The 15287-nt window shown below is 43.2% G+C and overlaps 2 protein-coding genes across 3 annotated transcripts in view; one reads left to right on the top strand and one right to left on the bottom strand.

The window, feature by feature from the left end:
* PLEKHM3 (pleckstrin homology domain containing M3) overlaps positions 1 to 2932 on the top strand; it is a 102568-nt gene extending 99636 nt beyond the window's left edge. Inside the window, exons 9-10 of one of the 2 annotated variants that reach the window (XR_005257658.1) lie at positions 1820 to 1923; positions 2419 to 2932. The gene's annotated coding sequence lies outside the window, so the exon portion shown is untranslated. Of the gene's footprint in view, positions 1 to 1819 lie in introns of both variants that reach the window. The other variant, XM_038143612.1, reaches the window with a different exon arrangement.
* Positions 2933 to 3066: 134 nt separating this feature from the next.
* The window catches only part of CCNYL1 (cyclin Y like 1), a 34036-nt gene continuing 21815 nt past the window's right edge, over positions 3067 to 15287 (bottom strand). Inside the window, exons 7-10 of the mRNA XM_038143615.1 lie at positions 14358 to 14477; positions 12162 to 12328; positions 7595 to 7757; positions 3067 to 4808 (exon numbers count right to left, since the gene is read on the bottom strand). Coding sequence (XP_037999543.1) covers positions 4692 to 4808; positions 7595 to 7757; positions 12162 to 12328; positions 14358 to 14477 — 567 coding nt within the window. The 3' untranslated portion in view covers positions 3067 to 4691. The remainder of the gene's footprint in view (positions 4809 to 7594; positions 7758 to 12161; positions 12329 to 14357; positions 14478 to 15287) is intronic.

Raw genomic sequence — 15287 nt, 5'->3', positions numbered from 1 at the left:
ACTGGTGAGGCAACTGCACTTGCGTGGCACAGGAAAAGCACGTTCCATGTGCACGAACCCTACGCAGCGCTGCCCTTGGCACGGAGGATGCCACACATCCGTGCCCTCAGTGCCAGGCTCTGCCCTGAGCCGGGTTCTGTGCCCGTGACCTCACTGACAGCGACTTCCTTGACGGGCCAAGGTCACGCCTTGCTGCTAAAAGAGGGTTAACTATCAACTTTTATTGGCCTTCTGCAGTTTGCACGGTACGTGTCCCTTGCCCTGTGCTGAGATCAGGCCCTGGGGAGGTGCCCTTTGATACTCCTAAGGCCAAGCAGACGACAGCTCCTAGCCAAGCAGGATGCTGCACGCCGGCCTGTTCGGGTGGCCGTGCTTCCATCTGTGAGGAGCACTTGGCGAGGGACAGCAAGGGGTTAAGGCTGGCTCCGTGGTGACTAATGGTGCAGGACTCTGCTATCTAGTTAGGTGTGTAGGCACACACCAGGTCCCACCAGATAGGATCTCTTACCTGGAAGCAGCATTCCAGCACCAGTGATAAACCTGACAGTTCCACAGCCTGACTCACCTGATTCTGCAGGGATCTGCCCCCCATGCTCAAGTACAGGCAAAACACACCATTGGGGCTGATGCTATCGCTTGAAGGGCAGCCGTTTTGGGGTGTGGAGGGGACATGAACCATTTCAGCATCAGGTTCTTCTCAAGGAGCTGTGGGCACTCACTGCCTGCTCCCGGAAGTAACTCCAGCACCTTGCTGGCAGCCTTGTTGTCATTCTTGCCTGCCAGGAAGCTGTTGTGTCCTCAGCTCCTCGGTAAACAGGAGTTTGGCAGCACTGCCATCCACCGCCTACCTCAAGCCACTGTTTCCGAGCAAGGGAAGGGCCTCTCCTGCAGGCAGTGTGTGAATCACCTGCTGCCTAATGCTTGTGCTCCTGCGCTCTCCAGGTTCCACTTGGTCAACTTAAGCCACCCTCGAGGCAGTCACTGGCTTCCCTGGGGCTGAACGGTGCCAATGCAGCACAAGTGCAGGCTGGGTGGCGTGGGGAATGACACTGTCTGATGGCATGGGGACCATGTGGCTCTTCAAATAGGTTTTAATATTGGTCAGAAGCCTAAGTGGTTATTTCACCTAGAAAATGCCTTGCCTGTGAAGGCAGCCTGAGACTTTCCTACTGCTAAGACAAACAGGCCCACGCTCTGCCATTTAAGTGCTCTTTTGCCAGTCCATTGGGGGCTGGGTGTTAGTAAGGGCACAGCAGTCACTTTGGCAGCACCCTGTAATTCACTCTATGCTGGCAAACAGCTTATTTGGTGCAAGGATAGTTTTCCCAGGTAATGATATGGAATACCAGTTCTGTGTCATAGTCCTGCACTACGGTGCTGTGGGAAATCCCAGCACAGGATGGGGGCTGCAGCCTGCCCAGTGCTGCGCTGTGAATAGAGCAGCTCACCCTGCCCTGAGCGCTCCTGCCAACCTCCTGTGCAAGCTCTTGCCTCAATGGCTCTTCTGTCCAATTCTCCTTGCTCAGGGTATGCTTGACACCTATACTCTTATCCAGGAGCAGTGGTCTTGACATTTATTCTGTCCTCAAGTGCCTGTCCTCTTAACTGCCAAACCCAAACTGAAGTAGTTCTCATAAAATTCCCTTGGAAACAAAATACACAGTCCCTGTACACAAAGGGAAGGGTAGGGTTGTAGCCCATGAACACCTCCATGGCCTTCTGCCCCTGCTGACTGCTAACACACGCTGCTCCTGCTAGGCTGGCTGGTGCTCACATCACTGTTGCTGGGCCATAACACAGCTATTGTCTCTGCAAACAGCATTTACTGCCAGATGGGGAGTGCTACCCTGGAACTGAAAGCAGGCAGAGGTCACCTCAACATCGATTAAATATTAATTCAGCTATTGGATTAAGAAAAACAAGGTACGTTGATCCCATAGCCAGTTGCTCTTCCCTGAGAGCAGAGATTGTAACAGTCTCTGTAATTTCAATATTCTGACCATGACTGTAAGTTTTCTTTTGCCTGTTTGAGAAAAGTGTTGCCAGCATATAGAGTAGTGCAAATTGGAGGGTATTTCCCCTTCACAGTTCGTTGTCCAGCAGGACCGCCTCTATGCAATTCCTTCTGAAACACTATTACTGCCCAGCACTTCAAAAGGGAGCTGTATGGTTTACTTTTTATTGTTTAGCTAAGAAATACACTAGCTGTATTTTCCAGAATCTAACTCTTTTAGTGGTACCAGAATGGTAAACAGAATTGCTGTTTTTCTCTCTTAAGAAGCTGAGTTGGAGTTCAGGCCTGCTTAGTATCTGCTGAACAGATCAAAATCCCATTGATAATGTGCTTTGGGCTACAGTAAAACTAAAGCCAGATAATATTCATAACAAAATTAGGTTCATAGCAGCTGTCTCCTGCAGGTTGTATTGCAGAAGCAGCCATCAGCTTGAAATGTCATTCACCTGCCATCCAGATCAGCAAGAAGAGTCTCCATCTCATCTGGAAAAAAGGGAAATGAATGGCCCCAGACTCTGCTGAGCAGCTCACAGTGAGTGGCTGCTTTTGGAGCAGCCCCACAGCAGAGTGCACCAGACTGATCCCACACAGCTGAAGGCACCTGGCCGTGCTGAGGGAAGCAAAGCTCGTTAACAATTAGGTCACAAGTCAATCCAGGAGCTGGTCACTTGTAGCTTCCAATTTAGTGCTCCTCAAGGGAGGACTTAAAAACCATCAAATCGCCTCCAGAGAGACTGGCCCTACTTAAAGCCCATTGAAGTGCAAAGAAACTGTCAGTGAGTGGTTTTATTTGAGCAGCCTGAATCAGGTTCTGTATCCAAAGACCATGTGGGAAGATCTGGGCAGCCATGCAGCGCTGCACCCTTCCCAGGAGTCTGCTGCCTGCTCCCAGACATTGCCAGCCCATGGGGCCCAAATGAAGGTGATAGACCGGTGTGGGCAATGGAGAGGCCTTAACACACACCACTGGGGTTTCTCTTTTTTTTTTCCCCTCCTTTTTTGAGGGACAGTGGAATCCAACAGCTGTACAGAACACACCCTTCACCTTTAACTTTAATTAAAATAGAGTTTATTAGCTTTTCTTTTAATACAAACATGAGAAAGGAAAACCACCTGAAGATGTAGTGTTATTTTCAGTATTGAATTGTGATCAATACCTGACGTGCCAAGTCCCGTGGGTCTGTGAGCCAGGGGCTGGCACATTTGCATACTGCAAAAGGCTGTATGCATCATTTGAACAGCTGAGTGCAGCCACACTGATGAGGGCACTCACACAGCCCCACTCCCAAAGGCAGATGGACTTGTTGTTCAGTGTAAGTTTCTGGGCCTTGGCCATAAGAGGAAGTGCACAAAACCCGTGTCATTTGGAGGGAGAGCTGCTCCTAGGACACTGCCTAGAACCTATTTGGATCCAAGAAGGGAAGATACTACAAAGACTTGTAACAGGAAGAGTCTATAATAATACTTATCCTGTTTAGAGTTCAGTTTCAGAGCTTGAAAGTAAGCTCTGTTCTAAAGTCTCAGAAAGAGCAAACCCCAAGCCTCTAGAGCAGTTGCACAAGATAAAATTCACTTTGGGGAAAAAAAAAAAGTTTTATAGAAAGCTTTTTGATAAGTCTCAGTTGAACACAATATTTTTCCATCTACCTTAATAGGTAGTCCAGGATTCTCAAACTCATTATTGTCTCATTATGAAAGTAACTTCCTCCCAGGAAACTGAAACCCAAGGAGAGCCAGATGGATGCACAATATCAGCTTTAGGAACTCACTGTATATAGCACAAGAGATCTGCAGTAGAACTCAGAGAAGCAGTGCTGCACACACGCCATTCACCACTGGATTGCTACACTGTTTGGGATGGTGATGATGTTTCCAGACCAACTTTTTCATTCAATGCCTCAGAAAAATACACAGATTACATCTCTTCCAGAGCAGTATAAGTATTATAAAATGAGAGAAGCACCATAATTCACAAGAAATGCAGCATGGACCCTATACATTTTAACAATACATAAAACCGTATCTCTGCCCCCAGTCAAAACATTCAAAGTCTTTTGACAATCTTTACTGGAGTGAAGTTGTAGGTGCAGAGATGGAATTCCTTCCTGCTGGGCAGCTTCTTGGTATGAACACATCACCAATAATAGCAGCTTTTAGTAGCCAAACCAGGGAAAAGCCATCAACACGTGTCTATGCTACTGTTTTCAGCTCCAGAGCGGCTTTATACTTTAAGAGTCCCATGTGTTGTTTTTGTTAACACTGCATTGACCTGAAATAGAAATGCAGCGAAGACTCTGGATGACAGGGGAGAGGAGGGAAGAACTTTGTAACTATAGTCATGTGGTTAGTGTTTAAATTCTAAAATTTAAAACTACTTATTATTAAAAACCTCAAGAGTTCACAGCTATGGGCCTACATAGTAAGCAAACATCTGTGGGGGAGAGAAGGAGATAAGTTTGTTTTTGCACCTCTGGATACATTAGAAGGAGGAGAGAGTTGATTTGACAAAGGTCTTGTCTTTTGCACCAAGTGTGTTCCTCAAGCCCTGGGCTCCCTGGGCGACTCTCTCACTTCCCCTTGCTGGAAGACACCATCACGGCTGGCTTGCGTGCATGGAGTGGTGGATTCCTGCGGCTCCCGTGGGCGCTGCCTCCTGGTGCTGCAGCTTGCTCTCTCCTCAGGAGAGGATGGCATTAGAACGGCGGATACCAACTAAGTTATCAGCGCTGAAAGATCGTCTCATAGCAGCTTTTGACAAGTCTTTGTATTTGTCTTCACACAGCCGGGAGATTGCCTGGGCACCACACACAGACACAAAATGGGAAGTCTGCATTAGGAAAGCTTGAACCTCCCAAGGGAGGTTTTACACGTGCGATACCAACAGCACAGGTGCTCTGCAGCAGTGACACTTCTGGCTTTTATCCACAATGACAATAGATAGGGACTACTCTGGAGGGAAAATAGTAATGGGGTCTGTCCCCAGGTAAACACGAGCCATCAGTAAGGTAGATCTAAAGAAGGTGAGTGGTTTCCACATGCAAGTATCTTCTTTATTTTACTACTATCTAATGAAAAACTTGGATCCATTTTAGACTTAAATTTGTGGAAGTTATGTTGAAAATCACCCCAGTAGCTGGGTCTGGTGCATGCAGCAGCACAGAAATTTTATTTTAACAGTGCAGAAACACACACAGGCATTTCTCTGAGAGAAAAGGTTCAAACTGAAAAAGTTTCTGTGCTCCCTCGCGCATCTTACCCTTGGCCACTCGGGGCAAGCAAGCCAAGGAAATGAATTTCTACCAGGGTGTCTGTTTTGCCTTTACCTTCTCTACACCCTGACTCCCAACTTATTATCTCTTAGCAGGATCACCCTCATGATCTGAGATGGGAGGGCAGCTATGGTACTTTATTACAGCAATTAAATATTAGCACATGTAGACAATGTAGTGTTGAATTGCTTTTTCATCCATTTATTGGCTTGCCTTTGCCCTGCTTATCTAGCTATTCTAGTAACAAGCCTAATTATTTAAATCCTAGTAACACAATTATCAAAAAAATACTATGTCTCCTCCCCTGCAAGGCCTGTTTCTGATTGGAGCCTTCAGGCATTATCAATGCAAATTAATAAGGATACCTGTAATAAAAAAGTCATACTGAATTTCAGTCCTGAGCATTTACTTCCATTAATAATTTACCACCTATCACCAGATGAACTTTCAGAGTCCTGTGATCAGCTACAAGCCTACACCTTCCCTTTAAGGCAGCACCCATTCAGCACAGCCCAGTGTTCTGCAAGTTCAAAAGGTGAAAAGCACTCTGAGCATGAATAAAGTTCTAAGTGTGTTTTAAAATAATTATTTACATTTATTTCTGCCGACCTTCTGGAGGCATGCATTTGGCTCAAGAGTGGCATTCTTTGAGACACTGGCGGCATGAGCTCCTGGTGCAAGACCAGACAGACTCTCCATCCTGCTTTAATGCTAGCACATCAATCACACAGCAACCTGTGTTGACATATTTAGCCCCAGTTGCCCATATGGTGTAAATCAGTTTTCAGTTTCTGGAATTCACTAATTCACTGCTTTATACAGGCTCCTATCAGCTGTTTATGTGCTTCTAACTGAAAAGTAGAATTAAAAATTTTAGCAAATAGTCTAAATATTTATCACATTTTAGAATTAAACCCCAAAATGTCCAATATACATGCATTAGTAAATGCATGATAGCAAATTACATAGTGGTCTGAAAATTACTCTGGTTTCAAATACCAAGCCCCCAAATACTAAGAAAGAAGAAACAAAACAGGCTCACGATCTGTAAATCATCCACTTATGCCCTGGCACTGAGCAGTTCAGTAAACAATTTCCTGTGGACTATGAACTGCCCTACAACCACATTTACAATTAGTGACAGTGTTAGCTTAAAGTGCAAGTAACAAGGGTGAGACAAAGCAGAAGAGCTGCACTGCTTAACTTTAAATAGAGGAATTCATAGGCATATCATACTTTTCATTCCAAAGGACCAGGAGGGATCCCAGTTACTCCTGAAGTTCAGGCAGTTTTGGGACAAAATAAAATCCCTAGCCCTTGGCAGAATTATTGGGGGTGGACAATGGAACGATATAAGCCAAGAATCCGCAGCACACCCCTCTCTGAAAGGGACTATGGTATCAGTGTGTACAGGGCCTGTGGAAATGCTTTTGTTGAAAGGTCAACAAAACAACATGCAGAGTCATCAATTAAACCTGGACAGAAGAAAGGTTGCATTGATCCAACAAGAAATTTCCCTGGGAACCCAGGTAATTTGTATATTTTCAAAAAGTCTTACATATCTCCAGCAACTAGGAAGACTGACTCTGCAGAAGTTAAAGCTTTTTAAAATGAGCCTTCATGCCAAGAAGGCTGCAGGGCCTCCCCACAAGGGCAGCCTTTCCATGGAGCAGAAGGGGACAGTAATCTGAATTTATACTCCCCTCTAGGCATTCTGAAGAGTTCCCAACAAGGGGCTATTCCAAAAGTTTATCTTAAAGCAATGTTTCTCTGTAAAGGAGGGAAGCCACAACTTATTCCTGCAGCTGCCCCCAGACAAATTGTTTTTTAAACCATGAGAGGAGAAAGAGTGCTCCCTCTAAATCTAAAAGCAGCTGTGCAGTGGGATGCAGTGGGAAACCTTCAGCTGGTAGTATTTAGAAGGGTCTGAGTGTGACTGTCTCTAGGTGCTTGGAATACAGACTGTGACCAGGGAAGGACAGACAATCCATTACATATGACACTAATCCTTTCAATCTTAAGTAGCCTAGCTGAACTATGGTTCCCAAAATAACATCCATTTTATTTTGCTATCTGCTAGACTTTTGTAATCTCTTCCAAAATCCTTCCTTTCCTCAGAATTCTGGCTTAGCCTATGCATGGTTTTAGAAGTGCTAACTGTATTTATAAAAGGGTTAAATTACCCTGTAATACACTAATCTAAAAGCTTTTTAGTTTTTCTAACTGCCACTTAACATGATTAGCAACAGATGCTCTTACTACTCATACAAGACAGAGGAGTCCCCTGCTCAGCCACTCTCAGACCATTTACCTCCAGCTTCTGTGCTCTCTCTTTACTGAGAGGCTCCAGCAGAAAGCTCAGGTTATTGTCATCTGCTAGGGAGCGAAGATCAAAGTAGTATTTGGCGTAAACACTGGCAGGAACATTGATATTAAACTGCAGTAGCTCCAAGAAGTGTCTTTCCATCTCGTTCCTAGGAGGCGTAAGGGACAGGAGACAAAGGAAAAAAAAGATTGTTTTAGCTGGCTGAAAACACCGAAGAGACCTCAAGCTTGTTTTAAACCCAGCAACTTTGAAACAGGTCACCGAGAGCTGTGCATTATTAGTTTCGAGAGACAGGTCATTCCCTGGTGCTCCAAACAAGGTGCAGCTTTTGAGTCCCGGCACCTCCGGCTCGGCTCGGAAGGCAGTGCCCTGTCGTGCACCCGCCCGGCTGAGCGGGGAGCTTCATTCTTCGGAGTTCCATTAGTGCAGCTGTACAATTCATGCGCCATTCTCACTCTCATACGGCCCCACACTATAGTGATCAGATGAAAGGAATGATGTATGCTGTTTATTAGCTCTGAAGAACTTGCAGACATTTTCACCAGGCTGATAACAGGAAGGGGGTTTATTGAAGCAGAGGCGGACTAACAAAAGGACTAGGCAGATCACCACGGCAACAAATGGATCTATGAAGAGCTGCCGCTATTATCTCACAGAAAAAAGCCTCTTGAAGCAACATGGATTCATCTCCAATAAATAAATAAATAAGCAGCATTAGGTGGGAGAAGGAATTTTCTCCTCAATAGCATTAGGCAGGATAACAAAGTACTATGTCAAAGGGCACTGTCCAGTTTTTACTCTTGTCTGTTTTCGCTGGGCAAAATACTTGGAGGAAAGCGTGGAGAGTGCCATGACATGAAAAAAACTGCTTCAGCTACTGTAATGTGGTCAGCTAAAGCAGAGATGTTCTACAGAGCAGAAACAATATTTTACAAATTAACCTAAAAAGAAACTCCTGGTACTCAAACCCAGCAATTCAGTTCACCAACAACTCAACAACAGCCCCTACAGGTAGCAAATCTGTTCCAACAGAATTTAGCAGCTGTACAGGCCAACTGTGAATACAGCAGAGGATGAGTTGCACCAAAGTCAGTGCCAAGGTTGTTACTGCTTTTTTGGGAGCTTTTAAAATGGATGCTTTACCTATCAGTGTGGGGGCAAATAAATCAAGGAATCATCTGTGTTGTCCTGTATTGGGTGGTGGGTGTCAATATGAATAGCAGCTTTGTGTTTCTTTCTAGCATAGCAGACTTGAGTACCATTGAACCTAGTGCCAAAATTAATTTCCTGTTCATATGGTCATAAGCCTATAGAAATGTAAATCAGATAATGTTTTGATGATCAGCTGATCAGAGCTTGATTTACCCTGTGAGTAAATGCTCTTCACTGCCCCTTTTGTACTCACTAGGCTAATACATTTTAATTCTGTAAAAATACAATTCTTCATTGGATTAACAAGTCTATTAACAGTGGTTTAAAACCTGGGAAAGGATAATGCCCATGTTTTTTCTGTGCCTTATTTACAAATATATGTAGCCTAAAGAATGAACACCGTGTGTGCCCTTACAAACAATCATGGCAAGATTAGCAGCTGTACTGTTAATTTTTCAGCAATTATGGATTCGGTCTCATCAAAGCTAGCAAGTTCTAACAAAGGATGACTTCCAAATGTCAACTGAATTTCCTTTGATTTTTCCCATTAGAAATAAGTAAAACAAAACCAAAAACTATCTCTCAAACCCAAAAGAAAAATGTCTTTCATTAAAAAAACCCACCTTTGCCTTGGACAAATAGAAAAGGGCTCATGATAGAAAAATTAAGATAAACACTTCAGCTATGTTGAGTAGGATGAGGCAAAGGCAAATGAGCACATGTGGCAGTTGCCAGGTCTGGATCTTGTATCCCTTCAGAACCCGGCTCCTAAAAAGCCCCAAAGCTGTTGGGGGCACTGCCAGCACAACTCTGAGCAGTGGGGGGAGAGTTTGGTGGGGAGGAGGTGCAGCCGTGCTGCCTTCACAAGGGCTGCCTGGCTTGTAAGCACACACACACAGATTTGCAAAGTGGGTGAACTAAATCAGATATAAAACCTTCTGGCAGTTCCAGAGCGGTGCAGCCCCTGTGCTTGGCTTGCAGTGGTTCAACAAGAGCATCTGTCAGGTTAGTGAGATCATTCTAGAGAGAGCCGAGAGTTCAGAGGAGCTCACGAACAAAACTTGCCACCAGTTCCTGCACAGGGATGGCCCACCCAAGGAGAGACACCTGGTAGAGTTCTGCCAAGCAGTCTTTAGCTGAAGAACTGCTGGGATTTCGGGTGGATTTTTTGGCAGCATCACCAGCCATCTCCAGCATTTAAAAGCAACTGTGACTGAAATCCTTTGCCAATTATTTTCTCTCACTAACACTCGTTTTCGGAATACTCATTATCAAATGACTGCTTTAAAAATACTGCAACTACCAAAACTCACAATAACCATGTACCAACCATGAACTGAAAGTAGGCTCGTAAACTTAAAACAACTTTGCCAAGTATTTGAAGCAGTTTTCCAAGGTCCCTATGATGGTGATGTTATCCACCCAAGGAGTGCTGAAGTCTGTCCAGTCGCAGAGCCTGGGATGAGCACCCTGTACCTCTGTCAGGAAGGGGGTACTACAGTGTCTGCCCATACCTAAATTCAAAGGCCTAAATAATCTCAAATGAGATGGGATTACAAAAATCCCATCCTCAAATTGGAGGGGGAAAAAAGCCTAAATTCCATCTATTTTCCTTACCACCATCACTGCTTTGAAAATGCAAGTACTGACAATTTCAGGAGACCCAGCATTGGCAATAGAGCACAAATATCCTGCTTGTTAAAGATATTTTCTGTGCTATCAATTTGATTTGTCCCAAATAGGGCTAGAAGAAGAGACATCAAAAAGAGCAAGATGTACACTCCAGCACTTCTGGCTTTGCTGACCCCACTTCAGCCATCTCAGAGTTATTTGCAGCAATGCTTAAAGTATGTTCCTCAGACAGATGAGTACTTGGGGCCAGGCTAAGTGGAGATGTACATTGTATAAAATCACTAATTATGCTTTCCTGAAAGCAGGGCTGGCAGTGTCTTGCATTTTGAGACAAAGAACTCCCAGGCAAGGGGTATGTATAAAACAAGTAACAGTGGTTGCTGTTTGAGATGTGAATAATAATTTGAATAATAAAAATTGTTTTGGTGCAGAAAACTCCCTCATTTTTAGAAATACAGCCCCCCACCTAAAAGAAAGAAAACTAGATATTCCTCCTCCTAAAGAGTCCCAAATGAATAATTACTTACTGTATTTAAAACATTAGTTTGGGCTGAATCCTGGGAAGAGAGCTTGGGGCAAGAACACTGCCCCACGACACAGGCAGCCTCCCAGGGCTGTGTGCAGAGCTCTGCCAGCTCAGTCTGCTCCTGTGCTACAACTGGCTGTCACTGCACAGGCCTGGACACATGCTCAGGGCACAGCACTGTGACTGAACTCAAACACACACAAAGCATCTCATGAAAGCAAGGCCAGAAAGCCTGGTGTTTTAAGCTGTTTTATGCAATTTTTACCTGTGATAATAAGAGAAACAGGAGAACAAGCTAGCAAACAGAATTAAAACAAAAATATTGACGTTTCAAAGCTCTGAGATAGAACTTTGTGAGAAGGAATTTAACAGAAAACCTAATGGGCCAACTACAGTTCACATAAACACACCTCCAGCCCAAAGTATGAGCCTGGAGCCATGAGGATGAATATCTGCCCATACTGCAGAATCTGGCTCAAAGCTGAGTGCAGCAAGAAAAGACAGCAGATTCAAAATTCCTGAAAAACTGAAATGGACATCTAAGACAGAAATACATCTAAGGAACAGCCTTACAAAAACAAGCAGTAATAAGAGTGAGGACTTTGTTTTCAGCACTGTAAGGACATCTAAGAACCTACCCAGAGGGATAAGCTGTAGCAGAAGCTGTGTGTCACACAGGCAACCACAGCTACCCATACAAACACCTGCTAGCCAGCAGCAGCACTAGAGCTCAGACCTTGAGATGTTTAGGCCTTAACTGGATACACATGCACACATGAAAGTCCCAAGTTATGGTTTACCTTGCAATTCTTCAAATTCTAAACCAGAAAAGGCAGGGGACAAATTTAGTTCGCCTTTTTTTTTTTCCTTCTAAAAAGCCTTTTGATAAGACTATAAATTGGGCAGTTTAGTTCCATGGCTCATCACTGAGATTAAGAAGGTAAAGAAAACTAACTTCGAAGTCACTCACGCAAGTTATTAAAATTATTAATAGAGATTTGTCTCAAAGTAGGGTAATTATCCAAAATTTTTAGAGGTAAAAAAGAGAATGAGGCCAGACACTAAATATACACCTTATATATATATATATCATAGCAACAGAGAGATTTTTTCAGCATGATCACACGCTATTTAAAAAATCATAAATAAACAACAACAACAACAAAAATCACATAAAAAACAACAACAACAAAAACCCCTAAAAACCCCACCACTGTAGAATACCCAAACCTTGCAACTTACATGTCCTCAACAGTAATGTCCTTCAGTATTTGGCAATAATCCACATTCCACACAGCTTGATCATCCCAGACTTTAGAAGCCAGCAGAATAGCTCCTAGGACTATCCTCTTCCAGTTACTAGGGCATATGTCAATCTCTGCATAGGTTAAAAGCCTTTCCAAATAAACCTATACAAAGAAGAAGGGAAAATAACCAAACAACAAAACCCCACAATTATATGTCTGTAATTAAGACCTGGAGCAGAGCTGAGCAGCAAACATGGCAGTCCAATAGGACTATTTATTACTGTTAAGTGTGTCAGCATAAATATCAGTGATTACCACTTACACTTAAGAATCCAAATTTTCAGGAGCTACAGGTTCCATTTTTTATTTTCCCCCAAGAGCTGGACCAGCAGGGTACATGAGGTGAGAGTTCTGAGCAACGAGCACTGCTCCTTCAGGGAGACACTGTTACAGCTCTGCCACCCAGTCACACATCACTGGCAGGTTCTCATCAGGGCCTACCTGGATAGCAGATCACTCCACATCACATTAGCCTTTCATCCTGGTTAAGGTTCAGCACTTGTAGCTTAACAGGAAGTGCTAAAACCTGCATTTGATCTCTTGTGATGGGACGAAGATGTGTTAATCGCTGTCTTTCCACAGTGAAAGGCCTTCAGTGCTATTTCTGTCTTACCCTGTAGAGAACAGACTTCAATCCCTTCATTTCCATCACCAACCGCTTAGGCAGTGAGACATGCCCAAGTCCAAAGATGTGCCTTGGTCTTTTCCTCCCATGAGATCTCAAACCAACTCCAGGATGTTGAATCTCTGTCTTCCTTGAAAGTTCTCTACTATTCACACTCCTATAATGATCCATGTACTAAGAAATATGCACTTTCAAATCTGAATATAAATTGGTTTTAATTTTATACTCCCTCATCCAAATCCAAATTTCTAATGTAGCTTCAGATAAATTAGTGGGTAAGGGAAGCTCCACCTGTTAAGGTCTAAGGGAAGGATTGATCTTTGTCACTGAGTTCTCTCCATGCTTTCTTCCCATCCTTGGCTTGTAGCCTTCAAATAGCCTAAAGGTGTTCCTATAATAACAGGGCCATCTAGTGGTAAAACTCACTTTAGAAACTAACTCCATTTTCTGTAAACGCTTCACATAGTTTGCCCAGGGTTACCTGTCATTTAGTTCTGTCAAAATTGCTTGCCTGTCTTTGAAAAACCAAAAACCTCCAACTACTTTCAGAGCTTCAATAGCTCGTAAATATTCAGTTTTTTTAATTGCTCATTTCCTCATTAAAGAGAGTCCTTCGAGCTAAGTTTGCTTAATTGCTACACTGTCTTTTGGTGACAGTTGTGTTCTCCTTTCACACTGTTTTTCAGAAAGAAGCCACAATGAAGACTGAAGTTTAGTGTACAACTAAGTGCAGTTTGAGAGACAGTCTAAAGTGGCAATTATACATGTTGTGGTATTTAAATTTCCTTTCATATATATATATATATATGCACACACAAAAATATATATTGTGTAAATAAAAAATCATTGTCATAGATAAAATTTTAAATCCATCATGCTTTCTGAAATCAAACAATGAACTGTAATGAGATTATTATCTTAATATTGTTCTTAAATTCTAAGCACCTCCATCTCACCTGGGGAAAAAAAGTTACATCCTCTTTGGCTTCATTAAAAAAAAAAAGTTTGGTAGAAAAATGGCAATGATTGAAGGACATAATAATGAGAAAGAGCCTCTCCTAGAGTTCCTATAGGAATGACTCTTGGTGCCTGGAGACAGTTGTGGTTAATATGAACTCAAAATGAACACCTTCCCCTGCACATAGCTGAAATAAAAAATGTCATTGTGTATGATCTAATCACACCCCACTGTTTACAGCTCTGCTGTAAACAATCCCACTGTTCTGCTCTTCTCAAGCTTCAGCAAGTTATGTATTACGAAACAAACAGGGTTTTATTGGGCAAGTAATTAAGCATTACATATTTATACACAGAAAAGGGAACTGCCCTTTTATTTAATCACTTCTGTGACTACTTAGAGATCTGTAATGAACTCACTTGTACTATGCCTTCATTAATAGGGTTTCACGAGATACTCTGAACTATTTAAATGCCAGTTCAGCGCAGCTCTCTGAAGGAGCAGAGGGGAAAGCCCTCCACAGGCAGGAGCTGCAGCAGTGCCCTTACCAGTGTCACTATTGCACATTCCGCTGTCAGCTGCGCCGCGCTGAAGAGCGTCCGAACAAACCGGTAGATGTGCTTGTGGTCAGGGTCGTGCTTGTAGTAGTCATCTGGGACTTCCTCCCGCTGAAAGACAGTTCTTGGAATTACTGAAAAGTTCTTGGAATTACCGTCTGCTTAACACTGACTCTAAAGAACAGGTTGTTTCTTCTCACCAAGGTGTATACACCCATTTCCTGTCACAGAGGCAGAACAAATTTATACCCTGAAAGAAGCAGCCTTGCAATATTGCAAACATTCCAAACAAAACACAGGTATCTCTATACACAGGATAGATACACAGGTATCTTTAGCTGGTATCTCTCTTCTGAACACTTGTTTGATGTGTAGGGCCAACAGGAAAGAGCATGAACTACCATCATCACTGCTAGGTGCTAACTACGGAACTGCTGTCCACGGAACATTCTTCAGACCGAAAGAGATGTAAACAAAAAAATGCTTCTCCCTGCAAGAAAATCACAGGTATATACACACCAGGGAAACAACGGCTCTTCAAAAGGCAAAATTAACAGACTTCATGATATTCCTCTTCCAGCTGAGGAAGCACTGAAGAACACATGGCAATAATTCTGTCACAGGTAGAACTAGAAGGTAATTTACACTGCCTTCATAGGACTCATTCTTGAGAGACTCCAGAAAGACAACAAAGCTCATGAATGACTAGATTTAACTCTGACACAGTGCTAAACTGTTTCTAAACACAGGGGAGAAGAAAAGCTCAGAAATAAACAGTCTGTAAAAGAAATCCTAAAGTAAGTGCTTGAGATACTTTCTGATAGTTAGCACTTTTTTTGGAGGGATGAAACTTCAAGAGCTCCAACTCTGCACACTGATTCTGTAAGACTGATACTGAACAGGTTTCTGTCGACAGTCCAA

The sequence above is a fragment of the Motacilla alba genome, chromosome 7, assembly GCF_015832195.1.
Source record: "Motacilla alba alba isolate MOTALB_02 chromosome 7, Motacilla_alba_V1.0_pri, whole genome shotgun sequence".
NCBI lineage: Eukaryota > Metazoa > Chordata > Aves > Passeriformes > Motacillidae > Motacilla > Motacilla alba.
Note: the sequence above shows the minus strand (reverse complement) of the source record. Positions and strands in the feature narration are given on the sequence as shown.